Below are 24,549 nucleotides of genomic sequence, written 5' to 3'. Positions count from 1 at the left end.
TTCAGCTTTTAACATTCCCTCCTGTCCTGACTGCTTATGCCACCTGTGCTTTCCATTAGTCACTCTGGTGGCCTGTAATGCTATAGCTCCATGAGGGACAAAGCCCCAGCTTTTGTGACACATGCTATCCAACCTTTTCTTTGATCAATTACTCTCCCTAAGAAAATAAACTGCAGTATCTCTTCCCATCAAGAAATTCCTTTGGTCTCCATGGTGAGAAAAAGATCCCCTGGCAACACCTACATCTATTAAATCACGCAAAGCAAGCTTTGGGAACAAAACTGAGTCTGTTAGATAGCTGATGTCATCTCGTAGACACTCACCAGGGTGACAATGGCACATTCAGCAGTCAGTTGAGCAGCACTGAACAACGTCCGAACAAAGCGGTAGATCTGTTTCTGCTCTGGATCGTGTTTGTCGTAATCTGGTGGCACTTCGGATTTCTAAGGAAGAAATACTTATGAATAGGTTACTGACACAAAATGAAGCAGACAGAAAAGCAGTTCACATGAACAGGAAAAAGAGGTCAATGAACTTACCGAAAGGGGATGAAGGTTTTCATCAAAAATATCTAAGAGCATTCTTCCATCTGTATCCCTAAAAAGTATTAAAACCAAAGTAGTGTCATTATCAGAACACAGCAACATGCAGCTCTCACAGATGCAAGTGTATCATTAAAGCTCCAACGCTCCCTGTGCTGTGAGGTACTCAGAAATGCTGCACAAATGTGACTTTGGACACTATCATAAGCTTCACATGTAATATGAAATCCATATTATAAAGTATGCAAAAATATTCAACTTTCAACACCTAAGATATAAAAAGGCTTTTATGCTCTCTGCCATGAGGCTTTTTGTCCCAGCCCAAGGATGTTCTACAGTAAACTTCTAACGTAATGAAATCAACTCATTCTTTTCTTAACTTCATCGCGTTGATCCTTGCCACATCTTTTAATTATTTTCTCCTCCTCCTCCTTTACTGTCAAGGCCACAAACATTTGCAAATATGCAACACTATTTTCACACTTACACTTTCTTTAATGTATATATACTTCACTTGTGTTTCTTCATTGATTTAATCACTATTTCTCTCAGATCTCTGTTGTTCAAGGTCAACATGAAAGTGGATGCAAATTCACCTCTAGCGTTCAGAAAGCAACTTAAAATTTCTGCTGTGCGTAACCCTAGCAGGAACTTCAACAACCTCAAAAGCAAGTGGTATAACAGTGCCAGTCAGAACTAGACACTTTCTGGACAGATGCATCCATGTGACTTCCTTAATACAATACCATCTTTATTTACTGTATCCTCTGGTTACAGAAGTCTAAAGAGACAAATCATTGAATATATTTTCTGTCTTTATTCACCAGCACATACCTCACAGAGATTTACAGATAAATTTATGTCTACAAAATGTACTTTTTGATGGATAACAGACTTAAACCTCAGCATCTGAAGACAGTTATTGTTTCTGTTATAAAGCCTACTCACACTGAATATCAGCACCGTTCTTTTAAAAAGGAGTAGTTAATTTAAAGCCAGCAAGCAGACTGGAATCAACGCTATGCTACGGTACACCACAGCCCTTCACAATGAGAAGACAGAAAGAAAAAACACGTCATTTCTTTGTGTGTAGCTGCTGCATGCTAAGAAGGCACACTGGATTGCCATACAAAAAGATCTATCACACACACAAAAAAATGATGGATAGAGTTTTGCATGTTATTCACTAAAAGAAATTCACTCTATCTTTTCAAAACAGAATTATCTATTAACAGATCCAAACATTTTTTTACTGCTAGTTTGTTGGGTCCTATTTTGCTTATTCATTTATTTAGCAAAATCAACAACGCTTTCCTTCCAAAAGCAAGCTATGTGTAGTTCCTGACCAGATGGAGGACAGTGTGACAAAAGCTGGAGAAAGCTGGTCAACGTAACAGTGACAGGAGACAGCAGGAAAAGCACAAAAGCTAACTGGAAAGTCACAAACAAAATGTGGAGAACATATGAAACATACATTTTCTCTGAAAACTTGCATTTGGGGTTGGTCATGGATTAGAATACTCGAAAATAATTGCTTTATGCTTAGCACAGAGGAGTAACAGATAACTGTTGTCTGAAAATACTTTTTCTGTGTCAAAGCAGGTGCTTGATTCGTTTTCTGACAAAATGAACTGTAACCCTACCTAAGGGCTGCAGCAGTTTCATGCTCCCCAGCCATAACGAACTCAAATCTACCACACATGTCAAAAACTTCCTTTGGCCTATAATGCCAGGAAACAGAACATATGTTTTACTGTTGTGTTTCAGCAGCACATACAAATGAATGCTGTTGTCATGCTGTTATCACATTGTTCCCTCCATTCCTAAATGAGAGACGACTGAAGACAGAACAGTTGTTTCACAACCTTCATTTCAGAGTCATTTCAGAGGAGAGGGAATTGGGTGTCCTGGTGGATGACAGGTTGGCCATGAGCCAGCAGGGTGTCCTGGTGGACAAGAAGGCCAATGAGGTACTGGGGGGCATTAAAAAGAGTGTGGCTAACAGGTCAAGTGAAGTGATCCTCCCCCTCTACTCTGCCCTGGTGAGGCCTCACCTGGAGTACTGTGTTCTGTTCTCCCCAGTACAAGAAAAACAGGATCTCCTGGAAGGAGTCCAGCGGAGGGCTACAGAGGTGGTAAAGGGCATGGGACATCTCCTTCATGAGGAAAGGCTGAGAGACCTGGGGCTGTTCAGCCTTGAGAAAAGAAGACTTAGAGGGGATCTAATCCATGTCTATAAATATCTAAGGAGTGGGAGGCAAAGGGACGAGGCTGAACTCTTCTCAGCAGTGTGTTGCAATAATACAAGGAGAAATGGCCACAAACTGAGGCATAGGAAATTCACACAGATGTGTGTGGGAGCTTTGTCACAGTGCAGTGACGGAGCACTGGCACAGCTGCACAGAGAGGTGGTGGAGTCTCCTTCTCTGGAGACGTTCAAGACCCACCTGGACACCTACCTGTGCAACCTGGGCTAGGGAGCTGCTTTGGCAGGGGGGTTGGACTCCATGATCACCAGAGGTCCCTTCCAACCCCTACAATTCTGTGACTCTGTGTTTAATTGATGTACAAACACCTGCTGCAGTGTCACAGTGTCACTGCTTACAACCTATCTATCCCATTGTACCTAGGAACTTCGGGTGAGAAGCAGCCACCAGTTCCTGCTGAATAAATTGCCCTTCCATCCCCAGAAGTGAAAACACAGATAGCAAGTTTTCAAAGAAAATAACAATCAGAACGTGTCTGTTTTCATGCCTTGGGCATGGGATACTTTCTTTATTCATGTCCACCTCTGACTGTCTTGGAGGTCAAACTTGTACCAGGTTCAGTGGTAAGACTACAAATGTGCATATTTTCCTGCAGTCAGAAATCACAAGGAAGTGAGCCTGACTTCCTTCACCTCTGGATTTCTTCCTGACTGACTGTGAGCTCTTACTGAAGTTTCACCCTCACATGCAGTCCCTAACGTTCCCCTGCTCTGCTGAGCTTTGTATTCATTTGGCACAGCATTTAACAGACCACTTATAATATTGTTCCCCAAAATTTTAGAACCTGATTAACTCTGGGATCTCTGTTAGTCAGTCAAGCATAGACAAAACTGATTAGCTGGCTGAACTAACCCAGAGATGTTGTAATGAAAGGGAATGAGGGAACCACAGATGGATAAACAAGTAAACCAAGCATGATCATTAACGCTTCATTTCCTAGGAAATTAGATTAAAAGGAAAAAAATATTTCTCTCCAACTTTTGCTTTACAGATTGCCATGTTTCAGTCCAAAGCACACTGAGATCTTGGAAAGTCTTCTAAGAGTTTTTAACAGGGATCAAGCCCTAAACCTTTCTGCCTTTGTGCACTTCTAAAGGTTTCTTCTGAGACCCCAGCCTCGTTTCAAATAGTGCAATGTGCTCCAGTGACCTGAAACAAGGTCCCAAATGACGCACCAGCTTAACTTAAAAATTAGGAGCAATTCCCTTTGCCCTAGTTGGACTTCTCACAGCCCTGAAGAATAACTTGTAAGTTGGTTTGTTAGATCGAGACCTAAGCCAAGTTCTCAGAGAATACATACTGAAAAGCCACATACACAGAAGTCACTGGAAACATGAATACAAATCTCTTAGGAAAAAAACAGAGAATATTATTTTATGATACAATGATATCATGACAACATAGAATTTAAGAAACAAAAGTGCAATTCAATGGCAACAGCGTTAATTCGTGTGCCAAGTTACCTTTTTGGAGAACCTGTTTTCTATTCAATTTTAACTTGACTGAGTAGAAATCTGAAACACGCTACACCAGAAGAGAAAAATCAGGAGCTGCTCTAATTCTGCAGCATCCTGAATTACACTCATTGACAGTGACACTCTTGTTGTATTTCAAAATCTATTAACATTAACTGATTGTAGACTTGCAGTTAATTTTACAAAAGGACAGTCTAAAAAGGTAAACCTGAAAGACATTATTAAGATTACCTCTAAACATAATTGCAATATATACTAACACAGAAGTGCCCAGGGCATAATACCAAATACTGAATCAGAGTTTTTAAATCCTAACTGGACTTGCAGATTTTAATGATGCATAATCCTCTAACCTTTATTCCTTTAGCAAAATTGGAGAACATGTTTCTCGTTTCTAACATGTGAACAGAAAAAACACCCAAAAACATTTTCAAAGAAACCAAAGCATAGATTTGAGTTTCAGAAGTCCATTTGTTTTGATTAGAGATCTTAAGTGCAAGTATACATACCTGTTTTTGATGTGGTAATATATTGCAAGAGCTACACTGTAAAGAAAAACATAGAGTTAATATTTCACACATTATTTGTGATGGTAACACACAAAATTAAAACTTAGCAGAATGTAGGACAAAAAGAAAGCTCAATGCCTCTTTTCTTCTGTTCATTATTAGATGCCAGGAAAAAAAAACCCCGTAAATAGATTTAGAATATTTGACCAGCACTCTCAAAGTGCCTCCTTTTCTCTATTAATGAAGCACCTTACAAAACACTCAGAATCCATTTACCAAGTCATGCACAACTTTGATTTAAAGCCCACCTCCACTAAAGTCAATGGTAAAACATTACTGATTTCCAAGGCTGAAGGAAAAGCAACACAGCATTGGGCATTCAGTCTTACTGTTTGATAAGGATGGGGCTTTGAGCAACCTGTCTAGTGAGAGGTGGTCCCTTCCAACCCAAACCATTCCACGATTCTACAATAATGCTGTAAGGCTAATTTGAAACATGTTAAACACCACTGCCTTATGTTTTATATCGACTTTATGTATAAATGTACTAAGTTCTGTCTCCTTCTATGTAGTTACTCACACAGGAGACTCAAATACTGGGCTCCTCAAATTACTTATTTCAACTCGTGAACAATGACTCCCTGAATAACTTACTGCATTATGCATTTCCCATACTCTCAGTCATACACCTAAGTATCTCTGCATATATTCTGCACAAAAACAAAGTATCCTTATATTGACAGAAAGCTAAGTTTTTATTTATTTATACAACTGACTGCATTCATGTTTGAGCCTGAAGAAAACTAAGACTTGGCTTTTCACAGTTATTTTCCATTTTCCAACTTGAGACTTGAGCTTTATTGTAGGATTATCTGCTTTACTACGGACACAGCTTCACTGAAAGTTAGAGCACAAAGATCAGCCTATCTAATTACTCTAGCAACACAAAATCCAGCAAAAACATAACACTGACTAACATCATACACTGATGCAAAATTGCCCTCTTTTCCTATTGAAAGCCTTTTTAAAGAATAACTGATTTTTTTTACATACATATATTTAAGAAATTAAATATTACTATGTACTCAAGGACAGTCAAAAGACATAGTCCTCACTGAATACAAAAATCAAATTTATGAATGAATTTGACTATCTGGCAAATTAATTAGTGCTAGAATCTAATTTTTAAATGATGCCCCCAGGAACAAACTTGCAGCTCCAGTTCATTTTATGAAAGTGGATGTAAGAACATACATGCAGAACTCTGCTTGCTGTCCATACTGTTGCTTTTGTAACAAAATGCCAAATTAAGTTTAGGAAAATATTTACTCTTCAGAAATCTATACCAGAATCTGAAGGTCTCTCAGAGCTGTAACAGATTAACTCAAACCCGAGTTTTATTTTGCTTTTCATGCACTGGTTCAGCTAGCATTCAGGGTGCCCTACCTAGCAGCTGATACAGCTTTCTAAGACCATACTTTGCCAGCCCATCCGTTCTGAAGACCTCCAGGTAACACACTGGTATATTAAACCCGCCAATGCATAAAATGACCCAAAACAAATAAAGGAGCCAGCCAAACTATATCTCTATAGATCTGCACATGTGCATAGTCACTCATTGGCAGCGACATCCAGGAAGGGCGCAGGAAATGAAGTTGTGCTACAAAGGCTGTAACCCTGCAGTCTCCCCATCCTTAATTCTGCCACTCATAGGGAGACGAGGATGAAAGAAACTCCTCCTCCTGAGGGCTCATATGCCAGAGTCCAGTTCCTCACCTCACATGACCCTTCCTTCAAACCCTCTGACCCTGTGCAGCTGCCAGCCCTTCTCATGCCAGTAGCCAGGGCCCATACCTCCCAGAGGCAGCTCCCCTGTCCCACACAGCTCTGCCCTGAAATGTCACCACCATACCCCCAGCTCGTTACCCACGGCTTAGCTTTCTGCCAGCCCTTTCACAGCCCTGCTGTGAGCACTGCATCTTGGCTGCTGCAGCCCCCTGGAGCCTCTTGTTTCCACTAAGAGCCTGAGTTCCTGCACTGAAAGAGACTCATAGATTCATAGGTTGGAAAGGACCTACAAGACCATCTAGTCCAACCATCCTCCTATCACTATCCCTACCCAACTACTAAATCAAATCCCTTAGCACCTCATCTAAACGCTTCTTGAACAGCGCTAGGGACGGTGCCTCACCCACCTCCCTAGGCAGGCCATTCCAGTGCCTGACCACTCTTCCAGCGAAAAAATGTTTCCTCAAATGTAACCTAAATCTTCCCCGGCGCAACTTGTGACCTGAAAGAACCTGAAGCTGCATCTCACTTCACTCCTGTGAAAGGCTGCACTTAAAACAATACATGTTCAAGGGATTTTAGAGCAAAGAACTATGAAATTCAAGGGAACATCAAAGCTCCCCAAAAGATTTTCCTCAATTATTTTTAAGTTACTAACTAAAGAAAAAACTTGAGGAAACGCAGGACTATTTCAGACAAATATCTGTACATAGTATCAGGCACAGACTGCAAATTTCTTCTTCCCTCATTTTCCTTTTATAGCACAGATTTTGACTTCATTAACATTTGCACTTAAGTATGTTAAGTTCTTAAGTACATTAAGAGTGTATCTGCAATCATGATAAGTAGCAGAAAATACCCAAATATTTGTTCTCACATTTTTCCTCTTACTGTACAATATGTGAAGATTAAAATACTATTAATATCATTTCTTCACTAAACAGACAAATACATCAGTGAAACCTGAAATGAACATCTGCAGTGTCCCCCAAGGATAAGTCCATGTGGATACCACATACAAAGCTCCCCACTGCTGTGCCCTTAAGTGCCAGTGTCTCAGTACTGAATATGAATTTGGTATCAATTAACTTCATTTCAAACAGAAAACTGGATGGTCTTAGAAAATTAGCATTTTCTCAGGAACAGAATAAAGCTCTTCAATCCAAAGCAAGTATCCAACTGAATGCTGAAGCACAAGGATTTCAGTTGCTAGAATTCAAGAATCTTAATTGTTGGTTTCTTGTGAGATATGCAGAACTAAAAGTTTGATTCCTCATGAACCTAAAATCAGAGTAATAACCTCATCCTATTCACTGCCTCTAAAGCAGGATATGACTAAACAAGTCTACTGCTTCAAAAACTGAATTCTATGAAAGTTGCCCAGTAAATTGTAAGAAATGTGTATACATATTCAGTATATAATGCAGGTTTCAAGTACACAACACACACACACACACACATATATCAAACCCACCATTTGATGGTATACTTGAGGTTTGGTTGACTGACTGTGCTGTCATCCAGGAAAATAGTGGAGCAGGAACTGTACTTTCTCCTCAGCTGTCCAGGAGGATGCTATGAAAAACACACAAAAGAACAATAGCAATTACGTAATAACAAAACATTTTTCTGAGGAGATGTAAGAACTTTGAGAAAATAAACTTTTTCAGTCTCTCACAATGACACACACAGTAATGTGATCATGTTTTGAAGGGTTCTAGAAGTTCAAAAATAATTACCACTGTAGAAATCACAACTCCTGCCTGAGCTTTGCCAATGCTTTCTCCTAGCCTCAGTCTCTCCCTCCTTCCTTCTTTTTCCCTCCTCCCCAAAACACCACAGAACTCTTTGTGCAGTTACTCAAATTAAACAGAAAGATTGATAAAGAAAATATGAACAAGTTCCATGTTCCTGTATTTATTACAAATGAACAAGTGGAAGAGTGAAGAAGATACCACATGAGCGATGAAGACTGGTTTAGAAACAGGTGCAAAACAATGCTCAGAGAAGAGAAATTTAAACAAAAACAAAACAAAAAATAAAAATGAAAGAAGATAAAGTAGTTTTTGAAGAACTCTTAAAAACTAAAAAATCAACAGGGAAGACTCATAAAAATTAGTTCACTAATAGATTGCTATGGATCAGAAGAAAAACATGCAAAAAAACCCCAACAACAACAAAAAACAACCCAACAACCCAAAGATAAGATCTCCTAATTGGGTAAATTCAAGAGATTTGAATCATACCTCTGCACTACTGTAAAAACACACTGGAAAGAACAGCCAAAAATGACATTTGACAACACTTATTTCAGAAGACTTTTTCAGCTGCTAAGAGCAGACAGCACTCCAGTCATCTTAAAAGAATCACCAACTAATAGCTTTCAGAGTAATTGATGCTGTTCAATTTTATTCTTACTTATTTTACTTAAACTAGTAAATAACTTGATCAAGAAGAGCTCCTGTCATGGAAGTGAGGGCAAGAGAAATTTTTCACTCAATTTAGAGCAGGATAGATTCAAAATTCAGCTGGCACATCCACACACAAATTTTAATTTGCCTTACAATTAATGTTTTGGTTGAGAGCCCAATGTCAGTATCTCCAGTGGAATGTACCAGCACAGAGTAACTCAGTGCCAAGGTTACGGTGCCATCTCAGTACTCCTTCCCTTGCCTAATCCCAAAACAGGTATTGTTAAAAACAGCAGCACTCAGTAACATTTTGTGTATTCACTAGGTTCAGAACAGACAGAACAGACTCTTCACAAACCCATATGCATCTGAATTATCCTCCTTTCTGTTTTACCCAACTATGAGCAAAAGAACATTCAAAGTCTTCTGACATTTGAAAAAAGAAAAAACAACATCATTTTCTGAAGCTGCTACAGTTCTAGCAATGTAATATTAAAATGATTTCAAAATTCACTATCAAAGTGAATTTTTCACTATCAGGGTGCCCAATCTGACCAGTACATTCATGGGCTGAACTACCTTTCTTGCTAATTAAAGTTTAATGAAAATAATGGAAGAGATTTTACCCCCTCAAAAAATCTCTAGGAGTTTGGAAAGGTACTTCATAAAACTTTGGAAGCTCACAACCCATCTGCCTTCCAAGGTTTGTGTGCAAAGCAAGGCCAACACAAACAGAAAATTTAGATGCTCTGGAAGTATGAATGCCAGCAAATATATTGCACTGATATACACAGGGAAAACTATTAGGGTTCTGGTGATTTATAGCTTTTATTCTACCACAGTTTTGTTCATATTTCTGGATTAGAATGTTCAGCACCTTCCAAAGAGATGATAAAAACTTAAAAAAAAAAAAACCTCTGAAAATGAAACTGTTCCACTGGTTGGGAAAAAAAAAGGAAAAAAAAAAAGAGAGTTATGGTCATAGCACTATAACAAAAAAACACTTGAAAAGTTCCAATTCTACATTTTAAGTGCAAATGCTTTTTATGGAAGTAGATACAATTTACAATAAATAGACTTGGCCCATCCAAAACAAGCATGAGAAAACCAGAAATGAACTCTACAGCAACATCACTATCACATTTAAATTTTCTTACACAAAGAGAACTTCAGCATTTGAGGCACACACATTACTTCTGAAACTACCACACCACAGACCTCTCCATGGTTCTCAGACCGCATCGGGCTTTGTTAGGCTTAGAACTTTTCACATCTCAAAAACATCTGTGGTGTTTCATGCCTCAGTACCCAACCATAACCACGTGGCAGTAAGGGGCACTTCTCCCAATCTGAAAAATGGTTCCAAGTGTAATCCTACTATCTTAGGTACGTTTTGCCATGTGAATAACTAACCTGTCAATAAAGCAGTGTTCCCAGATTCTACTCTGATGTCCAGATGCAACCATATGGTAAGCCAGAAAAGAGATTTCATGCCTTTTCCAAATTAATGGAGAGTGTATTCACAGTTTCATATTCTAGCTTGACTAAACTGGAAGAAATTTAAAGTCACAAGGACCAGCCAAATAGTCTCTTCTGAACTTACACAAAATGCTGCAGGTGAACTTTCTCCATTCTTGAAAAGAATCTCTCAGTATCCAGTTCTATCCTACACAGAAACCCCAATTCAGTATTCATTTCAATGGAGTAAGTCCACCCAAAATTGTACAGGAGCCTCACGTTTCAAATCCATCCAGGCTGACCAAAAAAGCCTTCTATTTATAAAAGTCATAGAGGCTGTAACAGATAGAAACCAGAAGAACCAAGACAGGAGTACAGAGCCTTTCAAGAAATGAGCCGACTTCTGTATTAGTTGATTCCTCTTTGGCTATCACACCATTAAGGCTGACAATTCCCATGGTAAACCTTCATATGGAACCATGACAGTGAGTACAGGACACATGTGGAGCCTTAATAATCTCTGCAAGTACAAATAATTACAAAGGCATCTCATTGACAGGGAGAGGGATTCTCATTTACATACTCTGTAACCTGCACAAGTAATGTTTTGTCCTCAAGTTGAAACTCAGATCATTTCAAATCAAATTCAGCAACACTTCTGACTCCCTCTTGCACAGAACAAAACAAGGATAGCATGGTAGGTAAAAATTGCTTGGAAAGCTGTACTGTGGTTACCCAAAGATCACTTCCAAATTGGAAGGCTGAAGTAAGGGAGAATCCACAGAGGTCTTGACTACTCAGTATCAAATAATGAATAGTAACTTTGATAACAGAATCAAAGCACTCTTTATTGAATTTACAGATGGCATTATATTGGAGAACAGAGTATGTATTAGAAAGCAAAATCATAATCCAGAACAATCCCATCAAACCTGGGAAGCAGCCTGCACAAAAATACAGCCCTGACATCTATAAAGAACAGATGTAAGGCTGTACACTTTAGAGAAGAACCATCTGTTTAAACATAAAATGGCAAACAACTGTTGAGGCTTTCATCAGAAAGGATGTGCAGATCACATGACAACAAATACATTCTTGTAAAAAAAAAAAAAGGAAACTATCATATGGGACTGATAAACAAAGCTACCATAAATACAACAGGATGGAGCACACCTTGCCTCTGCTCAGACGGAATATTATGTCCAGTTTTGACTACTATATTTCAAGAAAGACGAATTGATTTGATAATGAAGGATGACTCTAGAGGAAAAAAGAGAAAGCTCAACCAGAGGTTCAAACCGTTTGATTTAGAAGGAAAACTGTAAAGTTTTCTTAAAGAACAAAGCAACAATGCTTATTCTATGTCATCTTGAAGGGAGTTAAAGAGGGAACACTTTTCTCCATGACCACTGATAAAGGCATGAGAAAGAGCAGCCTTATACTGAAGTAGGGAAAATAAAGAACAGGAAGTAATGCCAAAAAGAGAATAATCCTTTTTAATGGCAGGAATAGCAGAGTTCCAGCTTGAGTTACTTGAGCAACAACAGAATCTTTACAAGTGCTGGAGATGGAGAAGAGGAAAAACGAATTATGGCCAGAACAGCTTGGATGTAGGACTGCTCTAAGACATGAAATCAGGCTGAACAGCCTCTTGAGATGAATTCTGGCCCAACTGTCTATCATATTGTGAGCTCTTTTGAGGGAAAGGATTCATAGGTCTTTAGTCCAGAAGCAGTTGTTGTTTTCTCCTTGCAGTCAAAGAAGTTCATTAAAAATGACATAGTAAGTCTTATGTTGTCACTGTAACCTTTATATATTGAAATATATATATTATATATTAATATCAAATATTATCAATATTAATGATTATATCAATATCAAATATATTAATATATTTCATTATATAATGAAATTTCTTTGTTTAAAGGAAAAGATGTACAATGAAAAAAAAAACTGCTTTCTAACTTGCTAAGTGTTTGCATGTACAACAGAAGAAGCTCTAAGAGATCAAGATCCAGTGCACTTCCATTAGTTAACAGGTGTCTAGCTCTTAAAAACACCAGCTTGGCATTCATGCAAAGCAAGTACTAAGGAAACATCAATTCTTAAAGCTTTTCCCAGTTTCATGCTGGTGCCTTCCAACTTTTCAAATCATGGTTTTGTTTGTTTAAGATGTTTGAACAATATGATTTACTTGAATCTTACATAAAATACATCTTGTCAGTAACTGAGTGGCTTGGTTTGCCTGATGTTTGACTTTTCTTTGCAAAAGGGCAGAGAAACTAAGTCAAAACCATACAAGCTGTGCCAAAATGTTTCTACAAACCTGCTATGACAGAAATCACAAAGGATTCCTAACTAATTCATGCTGAATATAAAACGAAAGGATGACCACCTCCCAGGATTCATTTTAAAATCATTGTGAAATGAAATTTACATTTGCAGAGGAAGGGGAAGCACTGCTATTTTTCTTTTTATTAACATGGTCAATTTCAGGGTACTCCTGGGTATAAATATCTAACGGAGAGGTGTGCATCGATCAAAGCCCTTACACACTCTGCCCTGACACTCAGCAGCATCTGTCACTTGGGCACAACACTCTTCTAATAAAGCTTTCCAGCTCTTACTCCAGAGCTGCCCTGAGCCAGTCAGCTTCTAGTTTGGCAGAGCAACTTCAGTCTTTTTCAGTTCTCTTTTCCACTCGTCCATCAAATATGAACAGCTTCTGTCTTTAATATTGGTATTGTTTCTTCTTCTATCAAAACAGGGGCCTTTGTTTAGAAGTTTTAGAAGGTGCTGTTAGAACGAATCACTACCATGGAAAACTGGAGGCCATCCTGCCCCTGTGTGCAGAGACATGCCCAACAGCTTCAAGGCAGCAGAGATGGGCCAAAATATAACTAGGCAGAACTGGCACATGAAGCCAGATTACAACAGCAAGCAAGACTGCTTCTGACCTGGAAAAGGGAGGCTCTGAACTTAGGGATGTTCTATTGCTTCAGGATATGATTTAGTAACGACAAAATCTTCCAGAGAAGCAACACAATTTTACAGGTCAACAAAGTGCCTCCAAATTCAAACAAGCCGTGCACTGCTCTGCAAAACTTCGCATTTACTTCCATCTTGCATATTTTTTTGCTACAAAACAACTATCTACAGTTAGTGGCTAGAGCGGGGTATATTTACCTGAACAAAAGTAAACCAAACCAATGTATGCTTTTACATCTCTGCCAACATCTACAATAAAAAAAGTAAAATAAAATCCAGACCATCCACTCTTACATAGTATCTATTGTATCTGAACAGTCTATGGCATGATTTAACCTTGTTCTCAGTTGATCAGCCTCATCAAGGTTTTGATAATGCTCAAAACTGATGCCTTTGGCTACATCCCTATTTGTAGTTTTCATTAACTCTCAAAGCTTGCCCTTACTTACGTCAAATACAGAAAGCTGTGTTAGGTTCCACTGAGTGCCAGGATGGCTCACCAACGTCTGCTAAACTCTTCTGCAGCACATGCAGACCTCAGTAAACCAAAGATAAAGCACCCTGAAGAGATTAAATATTTCTTTGAGCACTAAAAGGCTTGAAGGCTTACATTTACATATTGCTAGCATTGTGCAATTTGACCAGAAGGACTTTACCAGGCTCCCAGTGAAGAAACCACTACGCAGTCATCTTGTAAAAGAATTTTCCTGTACTGTCATTCCACCTTAAAAGTTATCTTTGCTTCTCCCCCTACAAATATGTCACCTCAAAGAACTTACTGCCTTGAGGCTGACAGAAGAAGTTAAAAAGCCTTCACCTTAGTGGACAGAAAAGAAAACAGCTGAAAGATAGTAGGAAAAAAAATAAAAAATAAAAGCATTTCAGTTCATCTAAGACAAACAGTACCTGAGGATTCTAGCTTATTGAGAGCCTGAAAAATGCATCCTGAACAGCATTTGTCAGGAATGGCACTGGTACAGTGAACGTGCCAGATGGACCAGACAGCCTATAAGGGTGCTTCTGGCCATGCTGATCTGTGATCTTCCCATGGAGAGGAGCAAAGACCAGATTAAGCAATCTGCAGGAGAGCTTCAAGAGCACCTGAGAAGCCTCTAATCTAGCTTCCAGTTTATCTTGTTCTTTTTGAGTAAGGAATGCTAATTAAGATACCTTAAAGAATTTGGCCAGCAATAATAAACTTTCTGAACAGCCAGCCTCAGGCAGTCCACATAATGAAAACTTCATCTCATATTTTATGTTGTGCTTTGCATTTTTCATGGATTAAAGTATCTTTCCAGACTGTGTCCCTCCCCTTTCAGCATGTACCATATTTACTCTCATAATCACAAGCCGCAAGTATTTGATTACCAGTTGTGGCATGGTAGTCTCACAATAAGGAAGCAGAACAGCCTCTGGATCCACTCTGACAGGAAAATTTGGGGGCTATACAGGAGTAAATAACCACACATCATTTCAAGCACGCAAAAAGGCTCACGGAAAGTGCTTGTGCCACAGAACATACACCACAGGGCCCTTCTGTTCTCTGCAAGCCCCACCAGCAGGTCTGCCTGTGGGAAGATGCTTCCCTGGCTGGGAATCACAGAGGACCACTCACAGGGACTGGTTTCTGGCACAAATGATACCCAGGAACTTCTCCCCAAGCTACCAAAAATCTTTGGTCTATACACAGACGTTCCCATATTTTCACTGCATATTACTGTTCATAAACACCAATTAGATTTTAAAAGCATATACCACCAAGGAGAAGAAAGTTCTTTTGGAAAAAAAAATAAAATAAAATCATTTTCATCCTGTCTGAATAGGAAGGATTCTAGCATATCTTTATGAAAAAGAAAACAGCTTTTTTCTTGCTCTGCACCTTTCCCCTGCAAAATAAATAAAATCACACAGTACAAAACAAAAAAAACAAAAAACAAAAAAAACAAACCTAAGTTCTGCAAGTAACAATAAACCATCCATCTTTCTCCACCCTCCCCCGCTAGAAGCACAACGCACATCTTCCTGTTTGCTCTCCTTGTCCAGGCACAGATACCGATGCAATCTCTTCTCACTACGAAAGGAAACACCCACGCCTCACTCTGCATCTCCATCCCCCTCAGCAGCCTGACTAAGCAGATTGAAAGAAAAAGACAAAAAAGACACCGAAGTAGCATTAAAGGCATAACAAAATACAACAACTGCCAGTTCGATGGGAAAATAATGTGCTGCAACTGTTTGGAAATTAAAACAGGCTGGAAGAAAGCAGACAGGTCACATCTGCTGTCGGCAGGTATCTCCCTCACTTTCAGCCCCTACGAAGATGAGCACTGCAGCTGTGCAAAGGCTTCAACACCATCCTAAAGCTGTCAACTCCCCGGGCTCTGGGGGAAAACAGAGAGATGACGGCTTACCCATGGCACCTGTCAGCCCTGCTTTCACTCCCTCCCCACCCAAAAAGAACAGCTGCCAGCTTCTTCCATCACACCTACTGACAAGGTGAAGCCGAGACTTGGAAACTGTCAACCCATGGCAAAGCACAGTAAATCTATGCAGGAGCCCACTGTTCATCTGAGGATAAAAGGGAACTACCCAGATAAGGAAAATATGCTATAAACAAGAGCAAGCAAGAAAGGAAAATGGCTTGGTCACAGTGAGAAAGTGCATTTTTAAATGAAAAACTAACAGGAAAATAAGAGCAAAATTAACTATTGGACAGCGATTTGTTGAAGCTTCCAGAAAGTAATTCCAGAGAATGTCACTAACTGTTACATACAATTAAAGATCAACTGTAATTTATTTGCCATTTCTCCCAGGTAACACTTTGAAAATGTATTCATCTGCTGCTATACAGTCCTAGGCAGGCAGTTAAAAAAGAAAAAGCACATTTTTAATGATACTTCTCTCACTACTCATATTGACTGTTTGGGAGATATTCAGCTTTTCCTGCAAAATAAGATACCGCACACAGGATAAAAAATTAAAATATCTGAAAAATATTCCTAATTATTTAACACAAAAAAGAGATTAAATATATACAGACCTACAAAAAAATGATGGTATTATGGAAAAAACACAAAGGAGAAGAGTGCTAAGTTATGGTGAGGAGTTCTTAAAGAAAACAACACTCCAAAACATATGTCCACCAGCTTGCATCCTGGGCAGAGCAGAGATGGGGACAGTGCATCAAAGGAAACAGATGAGCAGCAATAGCTCCTGTTAAAAATGCCCATAACACACAGAAAAAAGGTGAAAAAGAAATGGCCAACTAATAGAGCATACCGTAAATACTACCCATGATTTATCATATACATTTGCTCAGTGTAACTATTTCCTCACATTTCTTCAACCAAGACAGTGTAGGGAAACTAGAGTGGCTCCCTGCATCCTGCAAACCCAAACAGGGCTCCTGGCTACATACAGAAGGGCACAGCAATCACTTCAAAAATGTTCACCGGTTTGTACGTCAGCTTTAGCATGGGAAGTGCTGAATGAATACTTACAGGTGTGTTATAGTCCACCATATCTCAAAATATCTCACTTCAGTTGTTAACAACTTAAATATCACAGGCCACACTTGAAAATACGGGTTATCTTTGAATATAAATAACTTGCACAGACACATGCTCAAACTACAGGAAGGACTTCAGTTTCATAAGGCTGACGTTTTTTAACAGCTTTGTAATTCAGAAGAGGTATTCTGTATGTACAAAGAAGTCAGATTTTAGTAGTAAACCAGATAGAGAGAAGTTTATATCAATGCAAGCTTAGCTAACGCTTTAAATGCTACGTAAAAAAGAAAAATATGAAAAGGTATATTCCCTAGGGTACCAAATGCTGCTACACCCAGTCCCCAATAATGCAGCTCCTCAGTGACATGATCATTATTCCCCATTCTGCAACAAGCCCAGCATTGCCTATAAGTATTTGACATCAGAATTTGCAACAGTGTGCTCATAGCAGAATTTGTTAGTTATGCTTGTTCGATCTGCCCTAGAAATCCATCCTCAGTCCACCTAAAGCAGAACACACCTTCAGCATGGCATGAAAAGATTCTGGGACAGATAAAAATGTCATCCACACGGTGAGGTGACTTGTCACAGACACTCTGTTAATACCTTGAATTGCAGTGCCTGCATATGTCTATTTTTGCTTTCAAGAAGTTTGAGGCTAAAAAGCCTGCTGGAAATGACTGAACATACATTAAGTCTACAGCATATTAACTTTAAAATTTTGTCATGGTGCAATTATACAAACTACTCTCACATGCACTGTTAAGGAGTAGAAATGTTTTGAGAGGAATAGGGATGGGAAGCATAGATAGTATCTGCTGATACGGTGTGGCCAACCCTACAGATTGCATAAACTTCACAGTATTTCATGCCTTTCTCAAAATCTTGGGAAAATGTGAAAACCTCAGCATGCTTTTAAAGCTAGGCCATAGTTTCAGAAACACTAAATCAGCACAAACTTCTGTGCAGACACGAAACTATCCTGCTTTATCACCCCACTCAGATGCTCATTTCAGCCTCCATGCCACTCCAGTCTCCCTTTGTGTGTGTGCAAGCACTGATGTAAATCGCACTGAGGAACAAATACATTTTTGCTCGTAGTTATGCTGAATCTACTTGCACTCACACCCTAAACCAGGTTAGTCACAGCTGCACAAGCATTGGCACCAGCCTAAGAGGTGGGAAGAACTCACTCTTTCAGCAGTTGTACCAGCTTAAAAATGGTTCATGAAACTATGGATTATAATTCCAGATAGAGAAAATTTTGATAACTTCTCCCCATTTCACCCTGAAGATGAAAATTATTTGAGAAACAATTATTTCTTTCCTTCCTCCACTTCTCTGGGGCATGACTCTAGGTACTTCAGCAGAAAGCTCAATGTTTGGACCCGCTGTTTACATGTGCTTTTGTTGCACAAAGGGTGCTAAGAGGGGACCCTGTACCCAAAGCTGGCTATGGGAGATTCGCTCTCAGCTTCATTGGGAATTAAGTTCAAACAGAGGAGAACTGAACTGAAAAAATGCACAGGGTACGTAAGCGTACCAAAACCCCATGTTCACACTGAGCATATACCACATAACAAATACACATTTACATTGCATCAGCAATGGTTGGGCACTTCAAGATTTCTGTGGAAAAATGGAACACCACACATTCTCTGACAACAGCAAGCTTACATAAAAATGCAGTTCAAAATCATACCAATGTCTGAGGCTCTTCGTCCCAGCTAGCAGCTGCCTGTGTACGCTGGTTGTGAGCACAGCACTATTCTCAAAGCAACAGACCCATTTCACTAGCTCAGTAGCTGAGACCTATGCTTCTGGATCCTGATGCAGAACAGACTTCTGAAGCATCAGCATCCTCTCACCAATACAGAAATCATATGTGCAAACTCTTAGTTACTGTATAATATAGACAACAAGGAGAAAGCTGCGTAGCGAGGCATTTTCACTTACGTGGTTTATATAGAGACTCTTGCGTTTTTCTCTCACTGCAAAAACACAAAATATGATAGAAATATTACATGACTATTTTTCCTGATTAAGCTTCTTATATACCATTTATAATAAAAAAGAACAGGAGGCTATCTATGTATGACACTGTCATTGCTCTTGCACTAACCACGTATACTTATATATCAAATACAGAATAAACATGTATTTGTATGTTTAAAGGCATTTACGCTCACTAGTGTGGTGATGGATTACAATTCTCATCCATTTGGGCATTCACTAGGCATTGGTACACATGGGAAGGTTAACAGCAGTAAACTACAGACCAAGTCAGCAATGGATCAGCCATCTTCCACCAGAGATCTCTGCAGGTACTCTGCATCACGAGTGCCTTTGTGCAAGGTACTTTGCTGCACAGTGACCTACCCTATCTTGCAGGCACAAAAAGCACCCAAACAGCTACCTCATGGAGTTAGCAAATTCTCATTGAAGCTTACTGTGCACTAACTCCCATCAAAGTGCCTTGGAAAGATATATGCATTATATCCCACTGCCTTCTCTAATGGTAAGGTGCAAGCCTGAAGCTGTTACTCAGGTCAGATGTAACAATGAAAGCTGGTGAACAGAACTAGTCATCACAAGCAAGGGTTGCGAGTCAAGGCCAGAGTGATCAGCCAAAACACTCAGTAAACAGCAGCAACAAGGGAGACATGTATAGTCTTAAATATCAGGCAGATGTTTATTATAGCTGATGAAATATATTATATTTAAATTTTTCAGCACTTTCCCAATTAACTCATCCCATAGAGCCTGTGGAGCTCCCTTCCCATGAAAATACCAAAGCATTTAGGATACAAGTCTGGAGGCAACTAATACATAAATCAAACCGCAGGATTAAAGTAATAATGGTTTCATGCTGTAGATGATTAAATGCACTTTGGTGCACTATGATTTGAAAGCTATGCAACCCGATGCACTTAGCAAAATAAGAGCGTTTGCAATGGTGGGATAGCCTGTCCATTCCCTGTTGGATGAGAAGCCATTACTTGTGAATTATTTATTTATTTATTAAAAGCAAGCAATCTAACATAAACAAGGCTGTACGTGTGGATACTGTGAAATAATTGTTTAATGCAGACATAAAACAAAAATAAAGTAAGAAAATACTTTAAAAAATCCTTACATAATTTTCCTCCCAGGGAGCAGAAAGGAGAATCACACATGACAGATGTTAGCCATGTCACTTAGTACATGCTCAGATCCACAGTTATGGACATTGTATAGGAGACAGAATAAAACAGGAACAGCAGGAGAATTCATTTTGTCGAGCAAATAGTTAAACTGCTTGAAATGCTGCTAAAACACTGCACTACGCTTAAGTTCCATACAACCAACAAAAGACATAAGTAATCCAAAGGGAAACAACAAAGTAATAGTAAGTACTTCTCAGAAAAGAGGAAGTATTTGTCAAGCACTGCATATTGCAATATACAGGCAGTAAACAATTCTGATAAGTTGCTTGTAAGCCCAATAGAGCACATAAGTGAAAATTAACAGCTATTAACTGTGACGTTTCAAACACAGTTAAATATTTAACTGACAACAGTCACACTTCTTCCTCAAACAAAATTATCATGGACAAAATCCAACAAACACAAGTTTGCACATAAACTCCAAATCTCATTTTTAAACACCTTTTTTTCCCTGACTCAGGCCTTATCTTCTGTGCATTTTCCCTTGTACCCATTACACTATTCCACTGCCTGTAAAAGTACTATCATTTACCAAAGCAAGAATATCATTTACAGCTCTTTCTTATTGCTATTTCCTACCTCCAGAAAAACATACTACTGTATTTATACATATCCTTCACTTCTCCCTGTTCAAATACCACTTTGTGCCGCGCATTTTTCCAAGCACTATCTTGAACCTCTATACCTTATTTTTCCCATAAACAGAAATTCCATTAGCTTTCATTGTTCAGTGAGGGACTACGAGAAAGCAGCTGTGTCTTCATACTTCTGGACCATTCTACCACAGCCTAAGGCTCAGTTCTTTCCAGACATATGCCAATGGGAAATGTGGCATGGGAGAAACCCACTTTGTCACAACTTCTCTCTTTTGTGCCCATAAACTTCCCTTTAGACAAAGGACTGACAATTACAGCAGAAAGCTGTTTCTGCCAATCTTCCACTAGAACTGTGGTAAAGATGTAAGTCTCTGCTTTTTGGCTCCAGCGAGCCTGGAAATGTTTTGCAGTGCCCACGTGGCACACTGTGGTCTTCAGCAGACCACAGAATGTGGCTTTATAATTAACCATCACTTTGAAGCATGAACTCCTAACTGCAACTCTGGGCTTTTGACTTTCAGCGATGGGTTTTGGATGAAACGAAGCCGAACAGATTTATAGTCACAGTTTAAACAACTGAAAAGAAACTTGTGTTTTCTATCATCTTTAAAACTTGAAAATTGGAATGGAACTCTTCAAGCTGAGACTGATATTTGAGATGCCGCCAAGTGTTCTTAATTTTCCTCATTTCCCATTTCTGCAAGCACCTTCTATTATTGTTGAACTTTATTTCTAGAGTAGGGAAACATATTATCCTGAAATGAGTGAGGAAATACACATATGCATGTATGTGTGTGAATAAGCATGCATGCATTTTTCATTGGGCTGTAATATAAATGTCATTTGTAATTTGCATGGAAAACCTTAACGTTACCCATATCATCATAGAGGACAAAATCATTGAGGATTACATCTATGAAGATATCTCATATATATCTCAAATATCTCTATATTTTGTTTGCAGATCATTTCATTTTATCTTGTATAAGAAACAGGAAACTCATCTTAGTTAACAGTAAAAATAAAATGCATCCTAATTCACATCTATTCAAAATCAAATAAATCTGTTTTCAAAATGTGCTCTGTCTAAAGCCAATTGTTACATTCACTTTGCAAAAATTTGGCCAATAACCTCCACATGTAAAAGTTGGGAGGAGAGCTATAACACACTTGCAGGAAAGATCATTACCAGTACCCAGAAAGAGCAACAATTGCATTTTTGCTATTATAAAGAAGTTACACTATTGCAGCACAAAGGCTTGGAAACCCTAGCTTAACACAAGAAGGTGCTGAATAGTGCACAGCTTCTAGTCACCTAGCTAATCCTTTTACAGGCCAAGTTCATCAAATAAGCAAGAATTGGCATAAAGCACTCGAAGATAAAAGGGTGGCATCTTCTAATATCTCCCTATACAGGGAGAACCTCTCATCTAAGACTTAGCACCTAGAAAACTCCTGTAATGTTTCAGAAACATTTAGAAAAGCTATTTTGGTTATTCATCAAATTAATATGTATTGTGTCTTCAATTTTGCTCTATGGAGTCACTGAACTCTCAGGTAATTAAGAGTACATTGAAACTACTGGCTATGAGGGACAGTACAGATGCAGAGGCTTAGTGCAGCATTTAAGTCACAGAGAACAATGGGAAATTCAGACCATCTAACAACCAAAGATGCTAGGCCCTATTTCATTATATTTATTGTAGTTACCCTGTTGTTCTTCACTCACATGCTGCTCACAAACAGCTCAAAGAGCAGCTCCTGTGCTAAGAGCACAAGATCACCAATGATGCTGTAAGAGCAGTGTTACTAGAAAGCCAGACATGGGTTACTGGAAAGTCAAACGTGGAGCTTCCTGAAGCTGCCAAGTCACTCTCCCATATAGTTGTTGACTTGGCCCTTTCCCACTGTACAAGTACATCATGAACAATCAAGAGCCACAGACTGATCTTGGGCAAAACCTGAAGTCCTAAGATCTCTCAACTCTCTAAAATATAAATTGTAAACACCTTTATTTCTTCATGATGAAAATATTTAGGTTTGCCAACCCAATACTATATAATTATGGAGAGTGGTAGCTACATGCCCCAATTAGGTGCTTTCAGCACTGCCAGTGCAGCTTTCCCTTTCCAAGCTGACTTTTAAACCTAGGAGACGCCCTAGGCTGCACAGCAGGCTTTCAGAATACAATGTTACATACCTATTAAAAAAAGAAGAAAAAAACCTTATATTTTCCCCTTTACAAGCATACTAATGCATCTGGCATTAGGCAATATAACAGCATGATAACTCTTAGCAGCTCACTTATTGCCACAGCAGGCCCAGAGTACAGAGAAATGCTCATGACGGTGAGCTGCCCCACCAGTGTGGCAATACATCAGTAGATAAATGTTCACAAAATCTTACTTCTTTTGTACAAGCCTTTGGATTTTTACCACTAAGATCAAGGATAGCTGAACAGATTTTATATCCTTGTCTAAAAGTTTATATAAATTCACTGTTCTCACTCAAAAATACATAGAGTTCTTTACATTACTTACACTAGAATAAGGTTTCATACACCAATTCCAGCACAAGTGTAAACCATACGTGTCCAACCTACTGGTTTTATGGTTTTGTTGCCCTCGTTTTTTATTGTTTTAATAAAACAAAGACATATAAACAAAATGTTTTGTTATTTGTATCCATTAACTATATTCTACATGTTATACGCAGCCCAAGACAATTCCTCTTCAATCAGTGTGGCCTGGGGAAGACAAAAGGTTGGACACTCCTGGTGTGCACTGTCATTTAAAAATTTGTACAGTTAACTCTGTTCTGTAATAAATTAATCACCATTATGGCAATGAAGAATAATTATCAGGTGAGAGCAAAATTTAAGCTGTCGGAACTGAAATTTTCTTTTTTTCCAACAAGATGTAATGAGAAACATGTAGGTTCCACATTGAACTACACAGTCTCAAAACACTGTAAAAATAAACATCACTCTTGACAACATGCTGCACTATGGAAATATTATCACAGACATTCTACAGATTACCAAACCAGAACAGGATGGTACATCACATCAAAAAACACAGAACAAACACACACAGAATAAGCCACTGACAGAATGAGAGCTGAATTCAGAAGGTCAGTTTGAAGGGCAAAAGAAGTACTCAAGTAATCAACTCTTCAATCAGAACCTAAATGCATTCTCTTTGCACTAGTCGAGCTCAAAAATTAGCACAAAATATACAGCAAGTGAAAACTACACTTTTTTTGTTTTCAAGTGATGTGCTTGACACTGTAATTTACTATGTAAATCAAAAATGGCATTTACAGGAAACAGAAAGAAGGAGAAAGAATTCAGACAGTCAGAATTACAATGTAGAAAATCCTTTGAAAGTCTTGGTAGAAAATAATGCCTTTTGCATCAATTATTCTCATTTACTTCTAAAACAACATGTCATACATGTCCAACAGGGAATGAAAGTGCCAGAGTAAATGGCTTCTGTTCTGCTACGTCTATCAAGAAGCTTGCTTAACAGATGTAATTCCAGAGTGATCATCTTGTCAACAAATAAAAAAGCCAAAAAACTCCAAACAAATATATGATTATATCAAATCCATGAGAGAAGAAGACAATGTTTGAGTGGGAGGTGGGTTGTTTTGTTATTAAAATCTAGTACTGAACTCATTTACAGGGTCAGCTATATCAGAGGAAACTCTGGACTGTCTTCTTAGCTAATGTAAACTGGCATTTTTTCAGTAAAATACTAACAAATTGTATTTCTCAGAACCTTGGCCTTCTGTGCAGA

The 24,549-nt window shown here is 38.7% G+C and overlaps 1 protein-coding gene across 5 annotated transcripts in view; it reads right to left on the bottom strand.

Annotated features, from left to right (window-relative positions):
• The window catches only part of CCNY (cyclin Y), a 122,675-nt gene that overhangs the window by 31,422 nt on the left and 66,704 nt on the right, over positions 1-24,549 (bottom strand). For 4 of the 5 annotated variants that reach the window (XM_065731491.1, XM_065731488.1, XM_065731492.1 and 1 more), the window contains exons 3-7: positions 18,904-18,938; positions 8,056-8,156; positions 4,794-4,829; positions 540-597; positions 324-443 (exon numbers count right to left, since the gene is read on the bottom strand). In XM_065731491.1, coding sequence (XP_065587563.1) covers positions 324-443; positions 540-597; positions 4,794-4,829; positions 8,056-8,156; positions 18,904-18,938 — 350 coding nt within the window. The remainder of the gene's footprint in view (positions 1-323; positions 444-539; positions 598-4,793; positions 4,830-8,055; positions 8,157-18,903; positions 18,939-24,549) is intronic. The other variant, XM_065731493.1, reaches the window with a different exon arrangement.

Source organism: Cyrtonyx montezumae, unplaced genomic scaffold, assembly GCF_038088225.1.
Source record: "Cyrtonyx montezumae isolate F1298 unplaced genomic scaffold, pur_monq_1.0 scaffold_14, whole genome shotgun sequence".
Taxonomy (NCBI): Eukaryota; Metazoa; Chordata; class Aves; order Galliformes; family Odontophoridae; genus Cyrtonyx; species Cyrtonyx montezumae.
This window is presented reverse-complemented; position numbering and strand designations above follow the sequence as displayed.